A 27,422-nucleotide genomic window follows, 5' to 3' on the forward strand; every position below is an offset into this window, starting at 1 on the left:
TATTACAATGTTTTCCTTTATTTTCCTTTTTATGTATACAATATTCAAAAGCCAGACATTGGAAAAGGTATAATCTGTTATTAAAAATGGCACATTTATTGCTACATTACTGTTATATACAGGACAGTTCTCAACTATATATATTTATATATATATATATATATAATAAAAAAAGGAGAGAGAGAAGAGAGAGAGGGAGTGAGTGAGGCACTCTGAGGACCCTGCAAGAGTCAGCTGTGTCCTCACTCCAAGATGTCAGGCTCTGTACCTGTGAATGTATTTAACACTCAATAATCTTCCCCCTTCTGTGTTCAACAAAGATATGACAAAATTGTTGAAAGCAAGTTTTTATTACTGCTTTCTTATACCAAAAAAAAAACAAGTCCAAGCCCGTCAACTGAACACTTTCCATCATAAAATTGTAATTTTCTGTTAACATTACGCGCTCCTGTGGTGGTCGGGGTTGCTTTTCTGCAGATTTTTAAAACTGTGTCTTTGTCAAAATTTGTGTCAAGAAACAAGGTCTTACCCCCCAAACAAATAATTTGAATATATAGCTTGTAAATGGGATGTTCACAGAATACTGAATGACATCAAGTCAGATTTTCCCTTGGAACAAATCAGCAATATTCAGTACACTTATTGATCTTGTAATAACAATTTAAAAAAAAACAAAAAAAAAAAAAACTTCAAATACAACTTTTTGAAAAAAGTGATAAGAACTTCTCTCAAAAAGTCACTGTCAATGCCACCAAAGAGCTGGAAGAGTAAAAGGTCAGAGGTGAAAATTGTCACTGTGGACTAAATATACTGAAAGTCACTGCAGCAGAGGGTGTGCACTCTGATATACAGAAAACACTTCATTAGAGGCTCCAGCTACTACGGAAAATAAAACTCACTCCCTACATTGAAACTGAAGCAACACATACACTGACATGTTAATGTGCATCAAAAGCGGACAATCCGAGCCAAAAGCAGCATCTCTTGAACCCCGTTATGTCAGGTGATTTAGCAATATAGGGCAGATAGAAAGAATGACCTGGACCCATGACCTTAACTAAAACAGCAGTTTGGACAATATAATCCAGTTGAATAATTAGAAAAAAAAGGAATAAAAACTAAACAAGATCTACGTAACATTTATTTATTTAACTAGATACACTGAAAGAAAATCTCTTTATACGATTTAAACTTCTTCCTGAAAATTGAAAAAAGCATTAGGAGAAGGGAGGGTGGGGGAATGAACAAGTACCTCTTTAATCTCCATGATTAATGAAATGATATGGTTCACAAAGTAAAACTGTCTTAAATGAAAATACAAGTTCAGGCACTGATAAGGTATCACTCTCCCATCATGACATCTTAAGTCTTGAGAATGAAAAGGCCACACTATTGATTTGTATAGGTCTTTTTCTTCATCTCTTTTTGTAGAAATTAAACACACAAAATGCTCTACCTCCCATTTGTGATTACATGTTGGTAAAAACCATTCACAACATGACATGACATGGGAATAACATCACAATAACACTGTTTTGTTCTCCATATTATCTATTACCTTACACCCAAATACCAGCATCTGCCTCCAAATAAATGTGCAGGATACTAAGAAGTGAGCTGCACACTCAGAGCCACTTGGTTGAGGACAGACATTACGAGGAAAGGGAAAAAAAAAAAAAAAAAAGGTGAAAACTATTGAACTGTACTGACAAAACCCAGGAACACAACTTTGAAAATGAAGGCGATCCACATTTGTATGGTAGCTACATTCAAAAACCAGTTGCATAATCACTGTTAGAGACAAAAATCCCTTCCCACATTTGTCCTTGGTGCCTCACTGCTGAAGTAAGAACACTTCAAGAGGACTGTGGCGCAAACTCCGCCCACATACCCCCAAATGGAAAGAAAGAATTCATCTGGATAGCTGATGATACGCCTTTTTAACTACAACTGGAATAAAAAGGATACACAAACGCTTTCAACATTTTTCATTTATCATCTGTTGACCCTTTTCCTCTGCCGTCCCCTTTCAATTTTGAATTCTTTTTTTCTTTTTTTTTTACAATTTCATTTAAATGTCAAATATCCCCTTATTCAGCTCATCTACAATACACTCTAAACTTCAAACTAATATTGCCATTTATGTAAAAAATCTACAATGTATAGACTAACAAAAAATATATATTTTTATATATATTTAATTTTGAAAAATGAAACATATCAGAGTAATGTATGAAGTGAATTTACACATCACACTTCTCTCCGTAAGAAACGTGAGAGTACACTTACTCAGGAGGAAGGTGAGGGGCTGTAATTCAGTGGGAATGCTCGTTTAGGAAAAGAAAGCCTTCGTTACACAGAGGCTTGTCTGCTTCAACAACTGCGGACTGATGAGATCCCTCCATCAAAAGGAACCCAGACCTTTTTGTCTTTTACAGAAGGGGGGGAAAAAAAATAAATCTTGAGCTGTATTGTCTGCTGGCATTGTCAGTAAACCATTTCAAGTGAGTAACAGCACTAAGTGGTGCTGATCACTTAAGAGGTGTCAAATGGCTTTTATACAAGACTTTCAGGGACTGAAATGCACCACATACAGGTCAACACTTCAGTTCCAACCTAAACCTATACAACTGTGCTTTGTCTTGTCCATGCCTGCTTTAGTACCTAAAGCAGAACAAAAACCTGAACCTATTACAAGGGATTTCTGGAGAAACGCTAGAATTTGTGGTCAAAAAAAGAGGAAGAACAGTTTTGTAGTCGACAGATTCTACCACTTGGATAATTCATAACCTTCAAGGAAGGAGTCTTCGATTCCAAGTCTCCAGATGCCTTGTGGGATGAGACCGGGCCTCAGTCATAAGGAGACTGTCTCTAGGTCAGAATTCCCGTCTCTCACATAAGCTGCGTTTGAACTGTCCAAACTTTGACCTTTCTTCTTGTGACCTTTCCACCACGCTGCCTAAACATTTGCTGGTAAGATCAAAGAAAAGTCAGTGAATTTAGACAATTCAACTTCAACTATGGGCTTGGTTACATAACATATGTAAGACTGTACCATCACGCTGGGAATGACATACATTAAAAATAATTGCTCATACACATAAGCAATCCCTCACAATAAATGTTCCTCACATGTAAAGCAATTTGCTTAAATGTCAAATAGAAAACATGTAACAATTAGGCACAAATCCATGATTCAATTTGTGTTTGTTTAGGTCTCCTTTCTTTCACCAGAGCACCTCTCGGCAGTGTGTGAAGTCCCAATTTGTGGCAGGACAAAATAGTTCTCTGGCGTTCCATCGTCTTGTGGAAACCAAAAAGAAAGAAAGGAAAAAAAAATCTTACATGTATAAAACAAAGCAAAAACTAAAAAAAGTTCTTCACATTTGAGCTTGTAGTCATGATTGGGAGTGCGACAAACAGGCTGTGTCAGTTTTGGCAGTATGCATGTGTGTACGAGTGTGTGAATGTGCATCTTGAAACTTGAACGGACAATACACAGACATGTCCACATATACACACACACTGAGAATAATGGGTGGAAGAAATCTGTTAAGGCCACATCCTCTGACAGCCAAGGAAACACCACCAGATCTGTAAAAATGAAGGACCACCAACATTACAAAGCAGCCTTCCCAGATAATACAGACATCAACAAAATACTGAGGATAATATTTATTTCTATAAACCAGTGCACTCAATGTTAAAAAACATAACTGCGTGTAACAGGTTCCTCTAACATATTAAGGATTATAAACTTAAATCCTTACTTCAGTAGCCAATCAAAAGACCAACCTGGTGTTACATGTGGCCAACTGGATTGTGGCCATCTCCTCCCATACTAGGATGGCCTCCTGAGAGCTGCATGGGGGCTTCACCCACCACCCCAGACACCTTCTCCTCCTCACGACGTTTTAAACATGCTGCCTTGGGGTTAAGGTTGCGCTCTAACAGAGAAACGAGAAAAAGGGAAACATGACTCCTCAGTATGAAGACATATACTGTGTTTAACAGAGCTAAATAAAACTGTGCTTCTCATCTGTAATATGCTGTTTGCAGACTGACCTCTGACTTGTTGTTCTAAATTGAGGATGACATTGACAGCTTGGTGCAGTATGAGAAGTTTGGTCTGAGGTTTGTCATGGCTTAGGTGCAGCTGGCACATCCTCCCAAGCTCCTTAAATGCCTCGTTGATGTCTCGTACTCTGAGACGCTCGCGGGCATTGTTAGCCACTCGCCGTTCTCTCTCACGCTCCATCTTCACCTCGGGAGGAAGGTCCTCGTCATCTTCTTCAAGACTATTAGCAAATGGAAATGATGTGATGAGATCGTGAGCAGTTAAAGATTTCAAAACAAACAAGTTTTCAAGCTTATCCCTATGACTACTATTTTGCAGCTTCAAGTTTAGCATCAGTAGTTTAAACTTTAACAGGGACTGTACACCCACAGTTGTACTTTGTACCTAGTGGATGCAGTAAAAAATTAAGTGTGAACAAATAAATCAATACTGTATAAAAATGAATATGGTAACAACTTGATCCAAGAAGCAGCATCTCCCATTTCATATGTTTTATCCCACAAAAGTTGGACACATTCACTTTTAATAGTATAGTACACATTGTGCGCATTGTTACCTTGACTTAATTCCAAATAAATAGTGTATTTTAAGAAGGGAAGGTATAATAAGCTGTAGTTTTGTTCTGCACCTTTTTAAATGTGTTTATACTGTGCTGTTTTGTTTACTCTCTTTTATAATCATTTAGGAACCAAAATACACTCCCCTGTCAATGTAAAAAATCCCCACATATGCATTACAATGTATGTACAGAGTCAGTTAAAGTCGGTGATGGATATTAAAGTTCAGAAGATCACAATGATTAAACCAATCAAAAATCGGATTTTAGACAGCAGCTCTTTGTACACATGCTTTGAGTGATGTCTAGCAAGAGCCTGCAAAGCACAAAAAATTGATTCTCATTTGGAGAGACTTACTCATCTTTTGGGTCTGAAAGGCTAGAGATCATCTGGAGGGTCAACGCCTCCTTTCTGAAAACGTGACATTAAAGGGAGGGAGGGGGGTTTCAACATTGTTAAACACCTAACATAGCCCGGGATAGCAGTGGGACACACAAGAAAGAGGAGGCAACTAAGATGAATTACATTGTCTTTTAAAAGTGACTCATTCACATACTTTGTAATTGTGACAAGACATTTTCCACCTTTGTGGGATGAAATAGTTTGCACTTGAATGTAACAGCATGATAAGACAGTTTTATAAAGTTTCTGGTTAAAAACACAAATCCAGAGTACAAAGACTAGGAAACAGAGTAATGAAGACCACTTTACCTTCGAATGCGTGCCGCCTTTGATTCCTTCTTTTCATCATCTGACTTGTCCCCAACAGATGTGTTTTCATCATCCTCTTTGTCTTCTCTTTTGATGTCTGAGCTGCTGGAGGAGTGTGTGGAACGAGCCATACCACCAGGGAGACCTACGGATAAACACATAGGATTATATTCTAAGGCACTGAAACCTCTCTGAGGAAAGGATGTGATGCAAGTGATAATGTGGGGAAACTAATAAAGTTAAGCAGAGATCTTCTAAAACTGTTCAAATAAACATCAGTGTATATGTACCAAAACATCAGAACAAAAACAATTCCATGATTTCAACATCCAGATGCTGTCATGATTCCACAACGTTAAAGACTTGCTATAATGCAACATACTGAACAAGAATTGACATGCTCACAGTAAAAAAAACAAAAAAAACTCACTGGTAAAGCCTTCTGGTTGGCCGGCTGATGGTGTGGGTCCAGATGCGTGATGACCGTGCAGAAGAGTGCTACTGGGAGGAAGACCTGTGGGCTCCTCGTGTTTCCCTCCCTGCTGATGAACGAGAAGAATGATGTGAATCTCCCAAGGACAGACACAGCACAACTACATCATTTTAATACAGACCACAGAGGATCCCCAAACGTAGGGTAGCTACAAACACTGAAGTAGTACATGTTTGCAGCTGAATGTGTAAATTATAAACTTTATGATGCAGCTTCTTAATGTAATGCATTCATTACTGCTGTGTAAACCAGCACAACTTACCCCAATGAAATTATGCAACAAAGTACAATTTATTCTTTCTTGCAATTTGATATTTCGCCAGTAGATGGCACAAATGAGTGCCATCTACATTTTTTCTTCATAAAAATCAACTCTCAAATGTGATTTTTAAATGATTTTTTACTCCTTTCTTCAATATTTCATGCTTATAAGAATAGAAAACTTTTTTTTTTCAAAAAGGGAATTTGTTGTACATCATAAAATAAAAAAAATGAAATCAAGGTCAGCCCAAATCTCAGAGTTACATATTTAATAAAGTAAAGTGTATTGCATGTTATGGTTCTTGTAAGCTATGGTACAAACATATAGCAGTTTTATGTAAATCTTGACACTCACAGTATCTTCAGTATTGAACATGCTTCCCCTATCCTGAATGTCCTCTGTGACAGCACAATCCAGAGCTGCTTACACGTAATTGTCAATATTATGGGATAAAATATACCTAAAATGATCCACCTTGTTTGCTCCCTGTTGTTGTGAATCACCACCACAAGTTCAAGTTTCTTTCGAACGCACACAAATGAAAACAGTTTGAGCGAAGTAAGTGACTCACCATAGCAGGATGTCTGTTGCTGAGGGCAAGGCTAGCATTTGGGAAAGCTGGAGAAAGGGCTCCGAGGCCCCCGTTGTGTACTGAAGACAGCAGGCTGTGCATGTCAGAGTGGGCACCCTCTAAACCAGGGCCTTGGCCCACAGCATGACTGCGCAGTACATGGATTGCTTCCTCCAAACGGTCCTCCAGTTTACTTTGCTATATTAATACAAGAAACGTGAGCTTAGACATCAATAAGATGAACAAAATTGTAAAAAAACTCAAAATACATTTTAGAAAATATTATTTGAAGAAATTATTTTACAAAATTGATAGAGCACAAACTTAGCACCAGTATACAACGGCTATAAAAATATTCCGTATTAGTTTGGGCAACTTCTAGTACAGTTAAACTTTAATGTAGCTGAGAGATGTTTTAACATACCAGAGCATGTGGTTGCCCTTCATAGCTGGGTGTGGTTGGTCTTTGCCACTGAGACTGAGCTCCTGCAGAGAGAAATATGACAATAAAGTGGTAATTCTTAACTTTACACCAGATGGAGCTGCAGAAACATTTCTACAATGAGCATGAAACATACAAAGGAATCATTTTTGCTCCAACAATTTCAACTGATTCATTTTTTCATGCCAAAAATAAGGTTGAAATCAAACTTAATAAAAAAAAGTTCAATAAATTTGACACATGTACGTATTATGTGGCTGAAATTTAAATATTATCCATATTTGTGGTTGCATGACTGAGTTCAAAGCAGAGGGTAGAACTACTGAAACTTTTTACGTTGACAAATCGAAGTATGATAGAATCAAACTAATGTGAGTCACATGATAACTTGAGTGTTTTAAAGAATAAATAATTTTTTGGAAATTACTGATTGTTTTCATACTAGTGTTTAAGATGACACACAATGGTTTGAATGGAACTTCCAGATAACAGGTTCAAGCCTTAACATTTGTGACTTTTCATATACAGTTTGACTCTCCCATTCTCTTTCTGAGATAATTGTACTTTACCTGCAATACCCTGAGGAGACCCAGGAGTAGACGGAGCTGAGGAGAAGTTATTACTGTTGTGGTCCGATGGGTAAATCTGAAAGAATTTATCAAAAAACCTCAATATTATTACTGCTAGACGCACCTTGAGAATATGTAACATATATTTAAATTAAATTTAGTCAAAGCCTAGTCTAGTCAATTGAGTTAAAACTAGCACTGGGCAATATGGCAGAACATGATTTATATCAAATAATATTTTGTATATCATACAATATGTGTCATGAATCTGTCGTGTTCAGTATTATATAATATTTTGTTTGCTAGTAGAGTCAAAGAATTCAGCCAATTAAATGAGTAATGAGTGGGTAATAATGAATTCATGATTATTCAGACGGAACAAATAAATCTTACTAGCCAAATGTAATGTTTCTGTCATCAACTGAACATTTTTTGCACTAATCTGCCACAAAATGGATTGTTTGTTTTCTTTGCACAGTTTACAACCGATTACATATTCCCACATCTATAAAATACAACACAGTATGCTGTACAACAATTATTAGAATCTTCAATTTCACTGTTTCGTCTTTATTTTAAGCATATTTCACAAAAGGCATTCATCTGTTTTGTATCAGATCATAAATAATCGAAAAATGCTTAACCACTGATGGAACATTTTAATCAATATCACTATCTTTTGTTTGTTTGTTTGCTCTTTCTTCACAACAATTGGTCATTTTTACAGTTTTTCACTTTGTCAGTGAAAAACAAGTCCTCGGGAAGATTGTCATAATTATTTTATTGTCCAGCACTAATTTAAAAAAACAACAACTCACTGAGGCAAGAGCCTTCCCAATTTCATCTCCTGAACTACCAGCTGTGGTGCCTCGGTTGGCTGCAGAAAAAGAAAATAATGTGAGTCAGATGACCCGTTAATTTATTTTTGAAAGTAAAAAAATATCAAATGACCATAGAAGTTGAGTCAGTAACAAAGGCTACCAAGATATTTGTGTAATAAGTGCAGTTTGTTACCCATGATGCCATCTCCGTTGATGGCAGGTGTGTGGCTGTAGGTGGTGGGGGCTGAGTGGAAGCCGTTGACTTCGCTGCCATGCAGAGGATAGTTCTGTGGGGACAGAGGCAGGGGATGACGCTTCTGGAGGAAAAGATACAAGCAGCATAATAAGGCACAAACACACCTCATAGAAAATACTGCAAGCTAATAAAACACATGAATTCAGCTTGATGAAGGAAGATTTAGGTTTAATTAGGCAACATATGTAATATGTGTTAATGGGTTAGGGTTTAATGAAAGCAATTTATCTGATGCGAGTGGTTTTATTTAACAACTGAAAACTTTAAAAAGCATGAAGATGAAAAGTTAACATAAATAACTAATAGCAACAATAAAACATGTGACCCATTTGAAGAAAGCAAAGCTTAAATATGAAACAGAAAAAAGGATGAATCAAAATGTAAAAAATGGGGCTGATGCTGTGAGTTCTACCCACCATCCTGTCCTGTGGGTTAATTGCTGAGAAGGAGCCTGGCTGTCCAATGTGAGGAGAGTTACTCAGCATGGCAGAGTAGCCAGAAGATGACCAGGGGTCTTCTGAGAAAAGTGGAGACACATTTTCAAATATGAATACAGCTTACCAAAAGGATTATAGGACAAAATCATTCCAGTGATGTTGTGTGAAATTTACCTTGCATGTAGAAAGAGCCAGGGTAGACGGCTCCAGGCTTACCACCAGGATATCCTCCATTGTCCCTGGCATATTCGTCACCGGATGTGGAAGCATACACCTAAACAAACAGGCAGACAATGAGCAGAGAACATGGGTGGCTAGATATTTTATGATTCTGGATAAAAAGTGATCTACTCTGAATAAAAGCACGCACGTGAGATGAAACATGTCCATACAGAGATATTGATCCACCCTATACTTGCTGTTGAAAACCATTTTAAAACACTAGCTTCAAGTGGCCACAAGATGGCAAGAGTGAGTCTGCAGGCAGTGGAGGCAGGCCGGCTCCTAGCCTGTGGAGGAGAACACAGCGGCCATGGCATGCTGGGCACAGCGACGGCTTGATTCCCAGTGCACAGTGAGCACTTCCTCTAGCTCCCAGGACCCCAGTGACATCGCACTGCCTGGCCTGCAGCCCCTCCCAATAACACACTCAGTATCAGCTCGCACACATACCGCGCATTCAACACACACACACACACACACACACACACACACACACACACACACACACACACACACACACACACACACACACACACACACACACACACACACACACACACACACACACACACACACACACACACACACACACACACACACACACACACACACACACACACTCAAATCAGCACTATCACATTCTATGGGAGGATTGGATTGTAGGAAAGATGAAAATCAACAACTGTGATGAAAATTTTAACATTAGCACTTAAAGGGTTCAATTATGCATCATTTCCACATATTACTAACAAAAATGGATGCTGGGTCTAAACACAATCCCTGCGCTCAAAAGCAACAGACTGAAGACAGGCATGAGAAGCCCTCCGTTTCCCCCACCACTCAGTCCGTCTTTTTCTCTCCTCCTCTGTAGTACATGGTGGATAGAGGAAGAGAGAAAGAGAATGGAGGCTATGCTGCAAAGAATGCTAATCCAGGGAAGGGATTTTTTCTGTAATTTGATTTAACAGGGAGAAGTGGAAAGGGAATGGAGAGATGCACTTCTAATTACAGAGCCATCTGCCTGTTCCTGGACCACATCCAACTCCACAGGCAGCTGGGCTGAGGAGAGGGAGCGAAGAGAGGGAGAGAGATGGGGGCTGGGATCCAGTCAGTGTGAGAGAGAGAGAGAGAGAGAGAGAGAGAGAGAGAGAGAGAGATAGAGAGAGAGAGAGAGAGAGAGAGAGAGAGAGAGAGAGAGAGAGAGAGAGAGAGAGAGAGAGAGAGAGAAGAGAGAGAGAGAGAGAGAGAGAGATTGCAGTGGGTAGGGGGTGGTAAAGGGGCAAGGGGGAGGATTGAGGGGAAAAAATGAAGGCCCTGATGATTTATGAAATGGGTAGAGAGATAAGGGGTGTTGAGGGGGGACAGGAGAAGGTAATCTAAATGACTTAAACAAAGCTTGATATGGCCAGGGGAGTGTGAAGGAAACAGGGGATTTAAAATGATCACGGTTAATTCAGGGGAAAACATGACGGAGATGGCTTCATTTAACAATAGGCTTTGAGTTGTTCTTTCACGGGGAACAATGTCGAGTGAATCCTGCTGCTCTAGTAGGGAACAGAGAACTACACAATGACTGGTGCTGCTGGATAATTGTATTCTCAGGAAGAAAGGGGATTTCTAGGGTAAAATCCTCAACTAATAGGGGTTTAATGTAATTCAGGTTATGACCGTGTAAAGGTCTCTACACTAGAAAAACATGGGTTGTGGAAAGGGGTGGGGAGTAGATGAAGATTAACATCAAACTAACCTCAAAGCGCTTTATTCAACCACAAGGGTTTTTGTGGTTAGTCTACTGGACAACTAGGGGGCAGAAGATAAGTTCCTCCGTGTTAGATTGTTGTAGATGAGAGGAGGTGAAGGTTCACAGGGTCAGGGAAAGGATCTTTGTACAGGTATCAGCAGGTTACAGAGGCAGGCGGCTTGAGTTCGAATAAAAAATGGACTACAGTGACAGTCCTCACTACTTTACAACATACAAGTAATAAAAGTAGATAAAGAGGAAAAAAAGGATATCGAAGGGGTGGTGAAGAGAAGCAGGAAGGGAGGGGAGTGTGAGAGGGAGGAAAGACCACAGGATCATCATCGGCAGTCATTAATCTGGGCTCAGACACGGGGCTAAGAGGCCTCGCAAGCACCATGCCTCACAACTGGGTCACTCACAGGGGGAGGCCCACCCAGGCCATCATGTGGTGAAGTGTAGGCGGAGGGCTGGGTGAAATGGGGGAGGGGGGTTCACACACAGACATCTCATCATTCGCACTAAAACCACGCAGCCATCGTTCACACTGCGGGAAATGACTGAGGTTCAGACAGCGAAAAAGTGGGGGCCTCGGCCAGACCGAGTGTTCACACTCAATCTCTGTGCCGTAGCCACCGAGGCAAAGTGTGTCTACATGCTGAGGTTTCAGCAGCTATTTCAACACGCCAGCACCCACAGGTGGAGGAAAGCAACGGCGTCAGATGAAAGAAAAACCCAGATTGTCTTAATTTCTTAAACTAGCAAGAAATCAAGGAGCAGGCTACATAGTGAGTTCACCAGGTCTAGTTCTGATCTGCCTCCTATGCTGACTATCAGACAATCTGATATGCACTCGACTAATCAGTGCAGTCAGCTACATTGGTTGGTTGCATCTGTAGCAACTTTATCTCAAACAGAGATAGTCAGAAAGCAACACTATTTACGCTTGACTTCAACTCCTGCCAGATTACGCATCCATGGCTCTGCAATTTGGATTTAGTCAACCATATAAAGCCTTTGAATTTACTTCATCCACGTGTTGATAAAACAGTCATAGGCATGAACATTTTCATTTGAATTTTGTCATCAAAATTTGTGCAAGATTTATTAAGATGATGACATCTAGTAGGCAAACACAGCACTAATGTGCAGGTATTTCACCCACTAAACATTATATATATATATATATATATTTTTTTTTTTTTTTTTTTTTGTTACAACAAAAAACAACGCTGCTACTGTACTGCCACAAGGTGCCGTATTGAAACACAGAAGTGTGGAGATGCAAATACTCCATTATCCAGTTTGTCAATGAGGTGACTCCTGTCATCTGAGAACTATAATAGTGTAAGGACTCAGTTACAGAAAATGTTTGTGCAATGATAATATTTCATCTTGATGATCCAGTGGCATCTCAAGCAACAAGACTGGGCTTTAATAGCAACAGTAACACCAGCAACTATCAAGTAAGGTCCTTCCGACTTATATTAAAAGAGCAATGCAGCAATTCAGGGCCATCACAGAAATAGCGAAGAATAAAATATTAAGTTGAGCTTCTGTTGTGTTGAAAATGTTATGTGGTATTCAAACTGAGCAAACGACCTCTGAGTCATTTATGCTTCACAGTAGCTGAAAGTGGAAGGACTGGCTGGAAATCACCACACAAGGCTCAACTTTTGCCAATGGAAATGATCTATAAAAAGGGAATGAAGTGGGCAACTGCAACCTGATGAAAAAAAATGTGTCATGTCACTTTAACAGTGAGATTCAATCAGTATATATTCAAACATGTAAACGTGACTCGTGTTTCCAGCTATGTGCGGTTGCCATCATCCACACACAAGCTACATCAGCTGCTGGGAATTCTGGGCCCACTGACAAAATGTGACACTTGGTTCAGTAAATCAAAGCACTATATGACACTTTATACTGCTTGGGGGTTTGATAGGCCTCTGTTGAATCCATTATTAAATCCACATAATAAATTGAAAGCTATTTAGGTTTGGCTCTCTGTAATTGTAAGGAACAGAAGTTACAGATATCTCAATATTTAGGAACTAAAACTGACAATCAAAGAAGTGAAACTTTTTCCAGCAAGATTACATATTTGCTTTATAGCCCAACAATGTTCTGAATGGTTTGTACACTGTTCGTTGCTATAAAAAAAAAAGGAAGGAGATAAATGATTCAGTAAGAAATTGGTAGATTCAGGTATTTTATTTACCAAATTTAATCTGAATCCATAATGGAAATTAAACACAACCTACACAACAACACAACTACCTTCAACATCTGTACCTTCATTCCCCGACATTCCTACAGAACATAATTCAAATTGGGCCACAGAAGGAAATTTACCAGACTTGACAAAGTATCTCAAAATCCTATAAAATTGCACGTCTACATGACAACCAGACCCTGAACACCACTTGAGTGTAGTGTGGAGACAACCACAGTGATGATGTTTATTGGGGCCTGAGTTGCCTGACTGTCAGCTCACTGAGGGTCTTTACCCCTGTCTGTCACAGAGCTGCTCAAGCAGAGTGGGGAAAGCAGTGTATGTGTGAGCGTCAACATGGAGCTAGTGTGTGTAGTAAAGAGAAAAAGAGAGAGAGAGAGAGAGAGAGAGAGAGAGAGAGAGAGAGAGAGAGAGAGAGAGAGAGAGAGAGAGAGAGAGAGATAGAGTGAAAGAGAGAGAGAGAAAGGACTAGCTGTGAGCTGTAAAGGCGAGCAGAAATAAGCTCTCACCGAGGACGGCAGGCCAGGGGGTTTCCGAATCTTCTTTGGCTGGGTGTCTATGTTCAGGCAGGCAGGAGACATTGAGAGAAAGGTGAAAAGAGAGACAAAAACACAAATAAGGACTTGGCAATGACAGATTTGCAAATGTTATGTCAGTTCAGGTACAGTATCTTCATGTGCCCGCTCCAATTTTAACTGCAGAACAGAAAAGACAGAACACAATGCAGCATGTGTGTGCATGTCTGTCAGTGTGAATGAAATGTTGCTGTGCATTCATCTGTACATGGAGTTGTTCTGAACTGATTTTTCAAAAGCAGAAAAAAATACTACCAAAAAAACAATGATTGTACATGGTATAAACAATTGAACAGAAAAGATTACACAAAAATAAGAAATGAAATGAAAAGAACAAAGAAATGAATAAAACAAAGGCACATAGAAAGGGGAATGACCAAAAAAACAAACCAATCTTACCTATGCCTCCATCAGGCGGCCTTCTCCTGGGGTTGTTGGGGTATGATGGGTAAAACTGGGAGCCAGACTTCAGGCCAGAGGGGGACATGGCATCTGGGCTGGGCATCGCTATTTCACTTGGCAGAAAACCAGACTAGGAGAAGACAGAGACATGGTTTTACTAATAATACATAAAAGGGCGTGGAAAGCACAGCACAAACTGCTTCTCTACAAGGAAATGAAGACCGTTGATTCAAAGTGTTTAACATGAAAAGAGAAGTGAGAAAATGAGGCTTCCTTTATAAATACATTTTTCTCTCACTCACATATGACCATACAGTGAAATGCAAGAAATATGCCTAATGGCAACATACCTGGCTTGGAAAGGGAGGGTATGGTGGTCTCTCATTTTTACCTGCAAGATGAAATGATGATTGTTTGAATATTAAATGCAAGTGAAACCCTGAGCTGTATACACATGTAAGAGGCAATGGTTTGTGCTAAAACAAATGAAAAAGTGGGTTTTTTTAAAAGTACAAGAAGTCCAGAGATGCCCTCCCCTTTTTCAGTACGCTAAGCTGCATAAAGCCGCCTGCCAGACAAAACCCTAGGGAAGGTTTCTGCTTCAGTGCCCTAACATCCCCAACACTCAACGAATCAACACAGCCACACACACACACACACACTCGCTCGCATACATATACACACATGCACATTTTGCCAACCAGTAAACAATTTTGTGGTAATAACAAAGTATGCAGAATCGGCCATTATCAATCTAATAAGTTTATAATTGGGGAATGACAAGGAAAGATCCCCCCCTGGCGCTAAGAGGTAGATTTACTAATTTTATCCACTCATTAAAGTGCTCAAACATGTTATCAAGCCATTTCTCATCACATTTATTATCCCAATTATTTAATGAAAGCCAAAAAAGGAACATACCTGCGATCCCTGAACTAATGAACGGAGAGGACAAGCCTTCATGCTCACTGTAGTGGGATCCTTCTCCATAGCCCTGCTGGAACACACACAAAAACAAACGAATGAATGAATGAAAATGTTTAGAAAGAACATGGAGGCTCTAACTTACTAACAAAACAAAAATACTCCCAAACCTAAATAATAACCACTCTTCAAGGCCATCCCCATCCTGCTAGCACACCTATAAGGCTAGCGGTTACCCTCCCTGTGCTTTTCTGTCTAACTAACAGGAATCATGCCAAAAAAATCTGCATCAGCTCGGGGGATTCAAACCGACTTTCTTAATTATCAACTTGTGGTAATCAAAGCCTGCTGCATCTATTTCACCCCCTGTTCCTTGTATTTACACAGAGTTGTGCCAAGACAGTTACGGCGGATGTGAAGATGCAATTACCGGTGGGCTTCCACAGAGGTTCTGGGCTACCAGAGAGCTTGCCAATTCAGGTTTCTGAGCCAAGGTTATTAGGTAGAAAGTAAAACTACCACTTCAAATCAAACATGGCACAAGGCATGAAAAAGCACTAAGCTGTTGGGGTTGTTGGGGGAGAGGGGGTGTGTGTGTGTTCATCTATGGCAAAGTGATTAACTGAATGTGTGTGTAACAATATTGTGGCATCGGTTTTTAATGCTTAAGATCTCCAAACTTAAAATTGTGTATGACAACAGAGAGTATGTGTACTTAGATCTTACCCGTCCTTGGCTGAAAGAGGGGCTGTTCTGTTCTGCCGAGGCCCAGGACCCAGAGCCGCTGCGCTCATCTAGTGCTGAAAAAGACATATTGTTAAGATTGACAGGTGGAGTTATTCTGAGTAACAGATAAAGGAATAAAAGCAGTTTGGACAAATGCTGTGAAGACTGTTAGTAATCCCCGAATGAGAGTACATTATTATTACTCTACGTGTCACTGCAGATATGTGGAAACGCCTTGATGCTGGAATAATATCGAGGGAACCTGTCACCATGTCCTACTCTGAACATCCAATGTCGTTAAGTGGCCACAATGGGCTTGCACAAGCCAAGAGAGAACATCACTATTGATCAAACACGCTGCTGTCGCATGCAAAAAGCAGTGCAATGTTAAACATTTCAGAAAAAAACTATAGGAAATGCTGCTCAGTGTAGCCATTAGTGTTCATTACGGTCACTGAACAGCAGAATTAACCATTTACATCCCTAATGTAATCCAAGAGGATAAAACGTCATCTAAACCACATTTAAATTCTACTCAATCAGATAGATACATATAACACATTAAAAAAAAAAAAAAACCAGACAAAAACAAACACAAAGTCAAAACATGAACCGCTGTATTTTAGGTAAAGAAAGAACTGATGTGTGGCACAAAGGAAAAACACAGCCAAAAGACTGGTGGAGCAGAAAACTCCAAAATACCCCCATCATCCCCTTCTCCCTGTCTTATGCACTAATGCTATCCAGGCTCTCTGGAGACACAAGGCTTAATTGCATGCTGATTTGCATAATTGTGCATATTAATGTGGTTTCCTTATGAATATTCATATTTCGTCTTTGATTTTTGCCTAATTAAAAAAATGTGTGTGAGAAAGCAAGAGAGAGAGAGAGAGAGCAAGAGAGAGAGAGCAAGAGAGCGAGAGAGAGAGAGAGAGAGAGAGAGAGAGAGAGAGAGAAGGCAGAGTGAGAGGGGTCTGGGCGAGATCAGCAGCCTGGCTGACGAGTGAGAATGAGTGATGAGACTAACAGAGCGGTGCAAGCACCTACACACGCTGCGACAGCCGTGATCTATGGAGCTGATGCCAGTGGCATGGAGAATCAGGCGAGCAGGAGGGAGAGGGGACCTCAAAAGATCAGCCTCGCTCACTATCAGATCGGCCCTGCTGAAAGGCCACAGCACTAATAAAGTACTGCACCACCGACAACCATGTCCAATGGCACAGGACACTGGTGACGGGCTCACTGCTAAATATCGATGACAGACTCTGTATGAAGACACTTCAGCCAAAGCTCAGCAGCAGGCGAGGGAATACCAAATTAGAAAAGATAAAAATCCACTTTAGGAGGACGGACAATCAACAATGACCGAGTCTGCATCAACCCCAGTAATGAATCAATGTTTAACTCAAACACCTTCATTCTTCCACTTCAAGATATTCTAGTTTAAACCAAAAATTAATTACTCCTAAATGTTTTGGAGTGTACATGCATAACAATCATAGTAGGTTACCCACTTAATTACATATTATGTTAACAATAACCTGCTCTGAAAAGATGCAACAAGTAAAGTTAAGAGAGTGACTTCATTATCTTCGCAGCTATTTTCAATACACCACTCATTTGCCTATGAAGCCTCCTTTTGGCCAGCGGGGGTGCAGAGGACAGAGTGAAAGCATTGCTGTGCAGGAGAAGTCTGACAACATTGTTTCACACTTACTGGAGTAATTAACTCAGAGGCAATTAAAACAAGGTGGAGAGCTGCTGAGGTGACACTGACGCTCAGCCAGCCTAGGAGAGCCCGACTATGCCAGAAGAGAGATCTTTCTATTGTTGTTAATCTCTTGTCATGTGCAATATCTGAATGACTGTCACCACAGGCAATCAAAATAAACAGGATAATGCAAAGTAGTCTTTAGAATAGAAGGCAAAGCTTGAAATAAAAATAATTAAAATTTATTAGAATACATATAATAATTAAAAACATTATTGGCTGAGAAAATAGTTGAGGCTACACATATTTGAACATCTAAGATTAGTATTTGGATGCAGGGTATGTTGCTATGTTGGTCTCGTTATTTGATTAAGATACATATTATATAAATTGGGTCAGCGATGTATTCCTAAATCAATTATTTTGGCCAATAAAAATATTTTAAGCACTTCCTTTTTAAAATAAACGTGTCCCCTGTGACTTAAAAAGTTGGTTCTGAACACTTCAAAATCTGCATTCTCAATTAAATAAAAAAAAAAAGGACAGACACAAACCTGCCATTTACTTATTACTTATTTCACTCGCAGGCTTTTTATTTTTACAGTTGCCTCATTGTGTTACTGTCCCACACAAACTAAGATTACAAAAACAAAGAAACAAAAAAAACACTCACACCACAGTTATCTTCTTGATTTCTTTTAAATAGCTACGATCGCTCATATGGTCAGTGTGATGCTTTCTGTATGTAGCAATGCTAACACATGCTGTGTTAAAATGAATGAAAGGGCTGCGATTCTTCACACAGGGTTAATGTCAGTCTTGATCTTGGCTTAATGTTTCTTAGCAAAGTTAAATAAAGAGCCAAAAAGTGACGTCACTTGTTTAACTTTTTAACAGTCAATTGATATTGACAACTCAATCGGTAAATAACAAGAGTATCCGAAACCTGAATTCTTCATTAATTAAGCATGTACAAATGATTTTTAAAGATGTAGGGCTGGCATGAAATCAAGTTCTCTGGACATATATAGCATCCATCCAGATTTTGGCATGGCTAGTGAGAATGTACTTCCAGTCAAAGTCACATGGCAAGACAAATACTGACTCACAACCAGAGCCCAGAAAAATATTTATTTTCTGAGCCACAAAGCCTTCTCACGGCTGCAGGCTCTGCAAACATCTAATTTAGTTGAAGAAGGAAGCCACTCTCCTTTGAGATTTCTTCATTCTTAGTGGTAAGAAAACATAATACTGCAGGCGTGTGCAGGTATACAACCCAGAGTGCAAAAGTCAAAAACATAGCTAGTAAGCTAGCCACCGAGGAGAGCACATGTGTGAATTCACAGTGTTGTTTGTTGTGATCTAAAGGAAGCAAGCCTGTCGAGTCCCGTGTATTTGTGTGTGAAGGGGGATGGAGACGTTGCCAGCAGCTGCAGAGGTGACAGAGGGGACGCCTGCCTGAAGGCTTGTGGGCTTGGCCAGCTCCCACCACACACCGTCACACTCTGACTCCCCTACTTTCAAACATCCCACACTTCTTGCCAATCCTCTCCTCTTTCCTCTCCCTGACACACCCTTCCCCACACACACACACACACACTCTGGCCACTGAGGAAGGGAGAAGGACGCCTAATGCAATTAGCACCCCTCTGAGTACTTTTGTGTTGATGAATAGAGGTGGTCTGGTGGGCCACTAGGCAGCTCGCTGCCGTTCCCGCGCTGCTGGTTCCCTGAATATACAAGCCGCCTAAGTGACGTCATAGATGGACATTGTTCTTTAATGGTCATCATTTCTATAATAAATAGGTTTCCTGGCCTGTAGCCATGCAGCATTTTGGAATAACAAGCAATCTTTTGGGTCGAGTTTCATAATGGTGGGGGGTGTCCTGGTGACATATGCAGCCATAACATTTAAAAAATTCATGTACGCCCACTTTAAGCTTCCAAATTTCCCCCCTATATAGACAGACAGTATCCATTGTACTGTGTGTCTTCTAACATGAAACTATTCTAGGAGAAAGTCTTTAAAGATGTTAACATTTTGACTCTCACATACTATTAGAGGGTACCTGCAGATCTCCCAAAGTTCAATGTGACAGCTTGAAGTATCACATTAAAATGGGTGTCAATGACTAAGGGCCACACTTTAGGACATGAGGAGGGGGGAAAGGAATTAACTCCTCACTGCTTAGTAATTGCCTGCTGTAATAGAAACAAACAGAATCCTGCCTTCCTCGGGATGATCCCTCTATTCAACAAGCTCTCTCTTCCACTCTGGCCACTCACTGCATGCTGGGCTAGTTTAAGAGGCTGTGAGCTGGGGGTGAGGGACATTGTCTCGGACTCAAGCCATTTCCTGCAGATCAGTGGGGGTAAGAGCCCTGTGCCGTGTTGGGGGAGGAGTGTTTTACACTTCAGGGTGGGGGAGTCGTTTCAAGTCCATAAGCCCCCTTTTTTGCCTTTGTTCCTCAGTGGCCAAGTTCTCACTCTGGGGAACACTGGGGAGTGTGACTCGATTTCACACGCCAGGTTGGCAGGGTGACAAAGGAACGAAAGTAACACGACTTACTAATAACATTCAGGAAGAGAGAAAAGCTCACTTAAAGACTTCAGGTGCTTGAGGGGGTTAACTGGCTGCTAGTTTGCACTTTAAAATGGAGAAATAAAGACTATTGAAGGAAATGAAAGTTTTAAAAAAACAACAACTGATCAAACAGATGTTTACATTGAGCTCCTTTAGACAAATTAAATCTGCACAGAGTTTTAATTCTTCATACAGAGAATATCCTGTGTCTGGTAAGATTCAAGCTACAGTTCATTTTCTTTATGAAGTGTCATTGTAACCGAGGATCACAAACTGTAGTGTAGATAGATGTTTTATCTGTATGAATAAGAATCTGTGGACCGCCACAAACAGGGACGTTGCTAATCAGAACTTATAGTTCTGATGAATAATTAAAACATTACTCAACAACACCACAAATACTACAATCGACAAACACAGGAACAACCCAGGACAAAAAGAGATCACCTTCCTCCTTTGATATAATGAAAAGTGTTCAAAACAAAGCCTGTGGATTATCCAGAGTAACCTGGATGTTGTTTATAAAATCTTTCATATGTATATTTTTAAAGCTGTGAGCACCACAAATGAAATTCATGTCCCCTGTTCCTAATAAGGTGATAGAGGAGATCTCAAAACGCTTCGCAAATAGAAACTATCTGCTGCAGTAAATACCACTAAGGTTATACAGGTAAATGTTTATGGTGATATAGATATATATGTGTATGTGTGTGTGTGTGTGTGTGTGTGTGTGTGTGTGTGTGTACCTTATCTTTACTGTTAGCTGTATAATTAAAAGACATTTTGATTTGTAGTACATTTTTGTAATTAATCTGACTGCTAAAAATCATAGGTCTTAATAAAATTATGATATTGCAGCATTGCAAAAACACACAAGCAGCCACATGAATGTCTTAGTTAAATTGAAAAATTATAAAGTGGGTAAGTTAACATCAACAAAACAATACATAAACAAACATTTTCAATATGTATCCCCACTTTCATATTTAGTATGTTTGTGCATTGAGCTTAAAGGCTTACCTGATCCACTGAACTGACTGCTGGCGAGTGTCATTGTCCTGTTCTTCCCGTTGGCTACTGGAGGCGCGAACATCTACAAGACAAAGGAGGAAAGATACCGTAACTAACAAAGCAAAGGATGGCACACTTCACACATCCTATTTCCACTAATAAATGACATCACACACACTTGTCGTTTAGTTGTTATGTGTGTTTTCTTTTACCTCATGGTATTTCAGTTTTCCCAATCAGTCTAAAATGAGATAAGCTATTTCAAAAACATAACTCCACCATTGACGAGACAACTTCCTGTAAAAACTTGTTATCAGGTTATGAGGAATAAAGGATTCTTCAAAAATATTAAATCTATCCATTATTACAACAAATAATACAGAAACAAAAGCTTTGCCAGTATAAATGAGCAGTATTTCCAAAAGGATACCTCTCAATCATCTCTCCATTTAAAGACAGTAGCATCAACTTTCACTTTTGAAACACTCTGATGAGGTCAGGGTTTTCTCTCTGAGCCATTGTGGGCTCCACCATCAGGCTATGGTGTGGTCTACATATTTTGCTATGTGGCATCTTTCAATGACGTGGTCAAACTCTTCTGAACAAACCAATCCTTTTGGTAAGTAGGACATGTAACACAATCTGCCATCACCTCAGATGAAGTTTTGTCGGGGGGGTTTTTTCCTTGTTTTTTGCTACATAAGATAGGTCTGCGCAGTCAAACGACCGATTTGGGACACCGTTAACGTTTCTGTTACATTTGGTTGCAGAGATCTCAAACATGTTAAGTTTTGCTTTATTCAGCATCCAATTTGAATGACTAGCCAGCAAATAAACAAAGAGGAGGATATTTGTTTGCACAATGTTCAACAGTTTCTCACCCAATTATCAATGTCATATTTAGACGGAACATCTGCTGATACAAATTGGCAGCTGATCAATCTGAGCGTTTCTATCACAAACCCAACTGTCCTAATGAGAACCTCCCACAAGCCCCCTTCACAACAAGGAGTGTTTTTCTTTTATGGGCAGTTCACGGCATCCTGCAAGTCGTTTTAATGGAGCTCCACCAACAATATTTATGGCCAACGATGTGTTTTTAAATATCACTAAAAAAAAATAAAACAGGCAGTCCTGTAGTCCCCCAGTGTTACAGCTCATAAAAAGTCAATGACTCTTACAGTGATGTTAACACTTCCGCATTAATCAGCTATAGTTTTTCAAAAGAAATGTCACGCGACATTAAGTTAGCTGACAAATATTCATTAGGAGTCACTGTTAGGAATTACCTTTTGTGCCCCATATATAATAATTACCCAGAGCCGACAATTTAGCCTTACTGGTTATACAGTTTGTTTAGGAGAAGAAGAAAAAAAGACTAAGACAGCTCCATTGGGCCTATGAGATGTTTATGTCAGCGTAAAGCTCAACAAAGGCTTCACAGCAAAATGAAACACAGGTAAATAAAAGCTGAAGCGAATACCTGCATCCACTTTGTAGATAATGTCTAGAGAATACCTCTGAAAGCATCTCTGTGAAAATGTCTTCTTAAAAAGACTAAAAAAAACGACAAAAATACATCCCCAGAAAAAAAATGCTGTATGCACAGCCTACTTCATTCATATCACAGCATTTCCCCTTCTGTTAACAAGACAAACAGAGGAAATTTGGTACTCTGGTTCTTCCACCAAAATGATTTCCTGCATTCGTTGATTTACCATCTATGGTTTTGTAACATTTTGTGTGGATGCTTGTTTATTGTAGTAAGGATCCACTTCTTGTTGCTGTATCTCTGCATCACCTACATAATTGAGTAACCTATATTTAAAGCCTGAATTCACTTTCTCCAGTCACCCTGAGGCACAGCAGTATTTTACTTGCCATGCTTTGATGTAATCAGCACTACCTCTGCCCTGTCGAGAATGAATGAAAATATCTCCAGCTGACACAACTTAATGTTTAAAAAAACAAATTTCTGTTGCAGAATTTGAGAAATTTAGCTTCCCGAGTTTCTTTCCCCACCCCCTTTTCGCCCACTTCTCTCACTGAGACCTCCAGCTCCCCTCTTCCTACTGGCACCCAAACCTGTATCGCACTCTCTTCATCCCAATGCCACCCACCTACCACTGCCACCCAGAACCACCCAGACTGCTCTCCCACTCTCTTACCGCACTGAAATCCAGGAGGTCGTTGAGTTCCTTGTCAGTTCCCACTGCAGCCATTCTTTGCTGCTGTTCGTTCATACCCTTCAGTCTCTAATAAACCCTATGAGAGAAATTTGCAGATACAGGATTTTAATGGCACTAGCAAGCACAAAGAGAAGTTACATGTAGCTCTTAAAAAACAGGGAGAATGATGGTAATGCATGATTCAAACTACTCTAACTGTGCTATATCACACCCCTTATCTGAACCTGTGTGAGATGGTTTATATTAGAAACTTGCAGGTAGCCCAGAAGATACAAATGTCAGCATTTTTCCTTTTAAGAAATCACATTTCTTATTGCCTCCGAAATCAAATTTGTATTTGTAATTCAAATATTGGGTTCAATATTAAAATATAAATCCAGATGCAAAGCAAACATCTTGTACATTTGAGAAGTTCAAATATGAAAATCAGTGTTTGTCTATTGAGATTCTGCAGGCCAAACATAAAGCTCAAATTATCACCACGCTGAAAAATGGACCAATGAGGGAAAACAGACAACATCAGTTTACTTAAAACTATTCACTTTTTAGGCAGGTCTACTTTGAATTTCTAATTTTTCAGACAGTGCCTTCCCATCTAAGCAGTGGAAGAGACACTGCCATGAAATGATGAATATGCTGCCTTTAGTCAAATCATTACCAAGTAATCACTTTAAAAATTGTCTTTCATTTTACGCAACCCTGGCAAATAACACAACCATATGTCGATCATTGCTACATAAAAGAGAATGTAATACATTTACAATTACAGACATAATTGGGACCATTGTTAGCCCAAGGAAATAGGGGTGAAAGGCAGAGCTAATGACTGTATGCAAACACGTCATTACCAAATTACCATATGTCAACTCAGAAAGAACCTTGTCAAATGACACAGTGGGCATGAATACTGGATTTACTCTGTTTTGCATTCCAACGCAAGCCCGAGGCCGCTCTCTGATGCTGAACGGTGGCTCTGCAAAGCTCACAGGGAAGTAGTGGTAAGGGGAGAGAGTGGAGGAATAGAGGCACTTGGACACCAACAGGTGGTGTGCTTTTACAGCCTCTTTGTAATACAGCACTAGCATAAATTGATGCAATCAAAAAACAACAACAAAAAAAAGATGGATGACTTGGAGGAAATGCAAGTTGTGAAATGTGAACTAAGGAGACTGAGAAGATTTAAACGTATGTCAGGAAATACAAATAGAAATTTAGAGCCATTAAAAAGCTAAATAAACATGTAATAAATAATTTTCTACATGTATGAATATAACACAAGTCACTTCAGGGGAGACAAACAGTACTGTCCAAGTGTAGTGAACTCAGGCGAGTGGAACTAATGTAACCTTGAGACAAGGAAAGGAAGTGAACACACACACACAACACATAGCCCCAAGTGTAAATAGGCTAGAAACATGTCTGTCATTGCCTTTCCAAACTTTTGGATAAGATGGCCAATGAAAGACAAAACGGGTCATGCAGACAACTGAAAAATAACAAACTTTACATTTTCAAATATTATTGAACCACTGAGTGAATGGAGTAAAAGCACATGGAGGGGCTTAATGTAACAAAATGGCATCTTCAGCTACTAGTGGATCAATATTTGAAGCAAGCAGATTAGGGGTCTTTGTCACCCCACACAAGGCAGAGAAGGCAGGTCATTCTCCACAAAAGAGCCTGCACCTCCAGTGAAACACACCACTGAGCCAAACAGATGCTTTACACCAAAAAAACTTGATGTTTAATGAGAGCAAACAAATGTAGGTGCCCATCTCAGTTTTTGACCAGTGGCTTTCAAACATAATAATGGACCAAATTAAGTCTAACAAACATATAATTACTTCAAAAGATTGCATGTGTTGACACTAGTTTCTGTTTTGTAATTTAAATGCACAATTAAATACACATGTGTTGGTACATGTGTTTTAGTTATTAATCTCAACAAATGTTACAATGAAATGAAAGTAAATTGCTATTACATTTTGTTTATGGCAAAGCTATCCACCACAGGAACAACAAGGGCGGCCACTGAAAAGGCACATTCAACTGTTGATTCAAATACTGCCGGGAAGAAACTGGCGTAAATCATGTGCCCAGAAACATTAATACTAGTATTATTACAATGGGTCAAACAGTTTATAACAATGACATTAAACATCTATGGCAACACAGGATGTAGGCTGTACATTATTTGATCATCTCCGCTAGGCCACATCCAGAACCAAGCTACTGCTGACAACTAAACCCATTCACTATTTATTTTGAACTATGTTAACATCACCCTTTAATGACTATCAAAAAAAAAAAAAAACCACGACAAAAAAAACACCAATCATGTCCAATTGTGTATTGCCAAGAGAAAAAAACAAACAACGTGCAAAAACAAGTGCAACAGCCCTGAACCCCGGAAAATAAAGAGCAAAGCCCCCCCAAAAAAACTTCATGCAACAAATACTGAGCTCTTTCTTCCACATATTAGGGTTCAAGTCGTGCATTATGAGGGAGTTGAGTGAGAGGGAGACGGTGGGGGTGGGAGCAGGAGGAATTTCCTGCCAAATGTGCAATAAAATAAAGTCTAGCTGGTGGCCAGACACTTCCATAAAGGAATGTTTAAAGGGCTACCAAAGGGGGATTTATGGAAAGTTTGTTTCTAGCCCTATGGAAAATACATGTAGGCCCACAAACATAAAGTTTAGCTAAAATGCTCACCAACATTACATAACAAAGATTTCATATTTCCAGATACTAGCCTATTGCAAGTGGCAGGAGACATACACACACACGGTGGAAAAACAAAATGAGGCTTGTTTTGGCAGCGGCACTAACATATAACGTTAGTGGGGTCTTTTAGCAGAACAAAGGAGTTAATTTCCTCCTCTCCGTGGTCGATGCGGAGACCATCACACACTTGGCTCGCCACCTCAAAGCAGACAAAAAACTTACATCCCCCCGCTTTAACCACACATTCCCGAAAACTTTTCGAAAATTGCAGGCGTCAAAATAGGTGTCAATGGAAACCCGTCGAGTTCATGCAACTTCCCCCGAAACATGAAGTGAAAGAAGGTGTTTTTTTACCTCTCCTCTCCAAGTGTCTGATATCCAACAGTAAAAAGAAAAGCTGAGACTCGCAAGGGGAAAAACATAAAACTTCAAGAGAATTTCGACCTCAGTGCATGAAACGCATTGGAGCACCGTAGATGTCTTCCTTTTGTCCCGGTAAAGCCTGCTTTTTCACACAGCGCCCACGTGTTTGCTTCAATGTAACAAAGTCTGTGTGCAAACAAGTCTGTTATAGTTACTAATCTCGCGTCTTCCTTTTTTGTTGTTACAACTGAGATGATTTCATTCTTCTCGTAGACATCTTCACCACCTCCGTCCACATTGTCAGACGCAACAACGTATCACTCCGCACAAAAGTGAGGGCCTCAACGCCAGCGGTGTCCGATTTCAAACGCCTTTGAGAGACGGTTTGTTCTCGCCGAGAGAAAAAATACTATTTCAACGTCTTTCGAAAACCGAAACGACGGAAAATCCCTTTCCCATGGCTGGATTTAATCTGCTCTGTCTGCAATCCTCAAAATGCAGGAGCGCTACGAGCTCTAGGTCGTCCGGCGGAAGGCTATCATAAGAAAGTTACCTGCGATTACACAGCAGCAGCTTGGCGAGATGGCACGATAAATGCGAATGAGCTCAGCCAATGTGAGGACGCGGAGGGTTGATTGACAGCGACATCAGCCACTGAACGATTTGAAACACGGTTTGTGCCCGCCTTCTTCTTGACGCTCACTTTCCCTGTGTGCTGAGGGAGGCTGGCTGAGGGGGGCTCCAATATGCCCGCTGACATCATTTTATTTATGTGGTTGCTGTGTCCTCTTCTTCTTTAAAAACAGAGTAGATGGCC

The 27,422-nt window shown here is 39.9% G+C and overlaps 1 protein-coding gene across 7 annotated transcripts; it reads right to left on the reverse strand.

Annotated features, from left to right (window-relative positions):
- Nucleotides 1–27,224, reverse strand: tcf3b (transcription factor 3b). Of its 7 annotated transcripts, none has more exons than XM_062423561.1 (21): nucleotides 26,597–27,224; nucleotides 23,498–23,594; nucleotides 21,339–21,411; nucleotides 16,024–16,097; nucleotides 15,295–15,367; nucleotides 14,724–14,764; nucleotides 14,371–14,503; nucleotides 13,906–13,952; nucleotides 9,372–9,471; nucleotides 9,177–9,277; nucleotides 8,698–8,791; nucleotides 8,502–8,560; nucleotides 7,684–7,759; nucleotides 7,097–7,158; nucleotides 6,673–6,870; nucleotides 5,777–5,885; nucleotides 5,347–5,491; nucleotides 4,993–5,046; nucleotides 4,066–4,298; nucleotides 3,796–3,947; nucleotides 1–3,594 (listed from the first exon to the last, which is right to left on the reverse strand). In XM_062423561.1, exons 2-20 carry the CDS (start codon nucleotides 23,570–23,572, stop codon nucleotides 3,802–3,804), a joined length of 1,893 nt encoding a protein of 630 aa, XP_062279545.1. In that variant the 5' UTR covers nucleotides 23,573–23,594; nucleotides 26,597–27,224; the 3' UTR covers nucleotides 1–3,594; nucleotides 3,796–3,801. The 7 variants fall into 7 exon arrangements, with proteins under 7 accessions (XP_062279545.1, XP_062279541.1, XP_062279542.1 ...); XM_062423557.1 differs by having other exon boundaries at nucleotides 5,777–5,888; nucleotides 8,698–8,821; nucleotides 26,597–27,223; XM_062423558.1 differs by having other exon boundaries at nucleotides 8,698–8,821; nucleotides 15,295–15,370; nucleotides 26,597–27,223.
- Nucleotides 27,225–27,422: the final 198 nt, after the last annotated feature.

Source organism: Scomber scombrus, chromosome 8 (assembly GCF_963691925.1).
Source record: "Scomber scombrus chromosome 8, fScoSco1.1, whole genome shotgun sequence".
NCBI classification, from domain to species: domain Eukaryota; kingdom Metazoa; phylum Chordata; class Actinopteri; order Scombriformes; family Scombridae; genus Scomber; species Scomber scombrus.

What these genes read in the sequence shown, in the direction of transcription:
- tcf3b (XM_062423556.1), bottom strand. Translation starts at nt 23,572, where the DNA reads ATGAACGAACAGCAGCAAAGAATGGCTGCAGTGGGAACTGACAAGGAA. An exon ending in CAACGGAGATGGCATCATGG is followed by an intron (nt 8,561 to 8,697) that starts GTAACAAACTGC and finishes CTTTTTCTGCAG; the next exon opens with CCAACCGAGGCACCACAGCT. An exon ending in TTTAGAACAACAAGTCAGAG is followed by an intron (nt 3,948 to 4,065) that starts GTCAGTCTGCAA and finishes TTTCTCTGTTAG; the next exon opens with AGCGCAACCTTAACCCCAAG.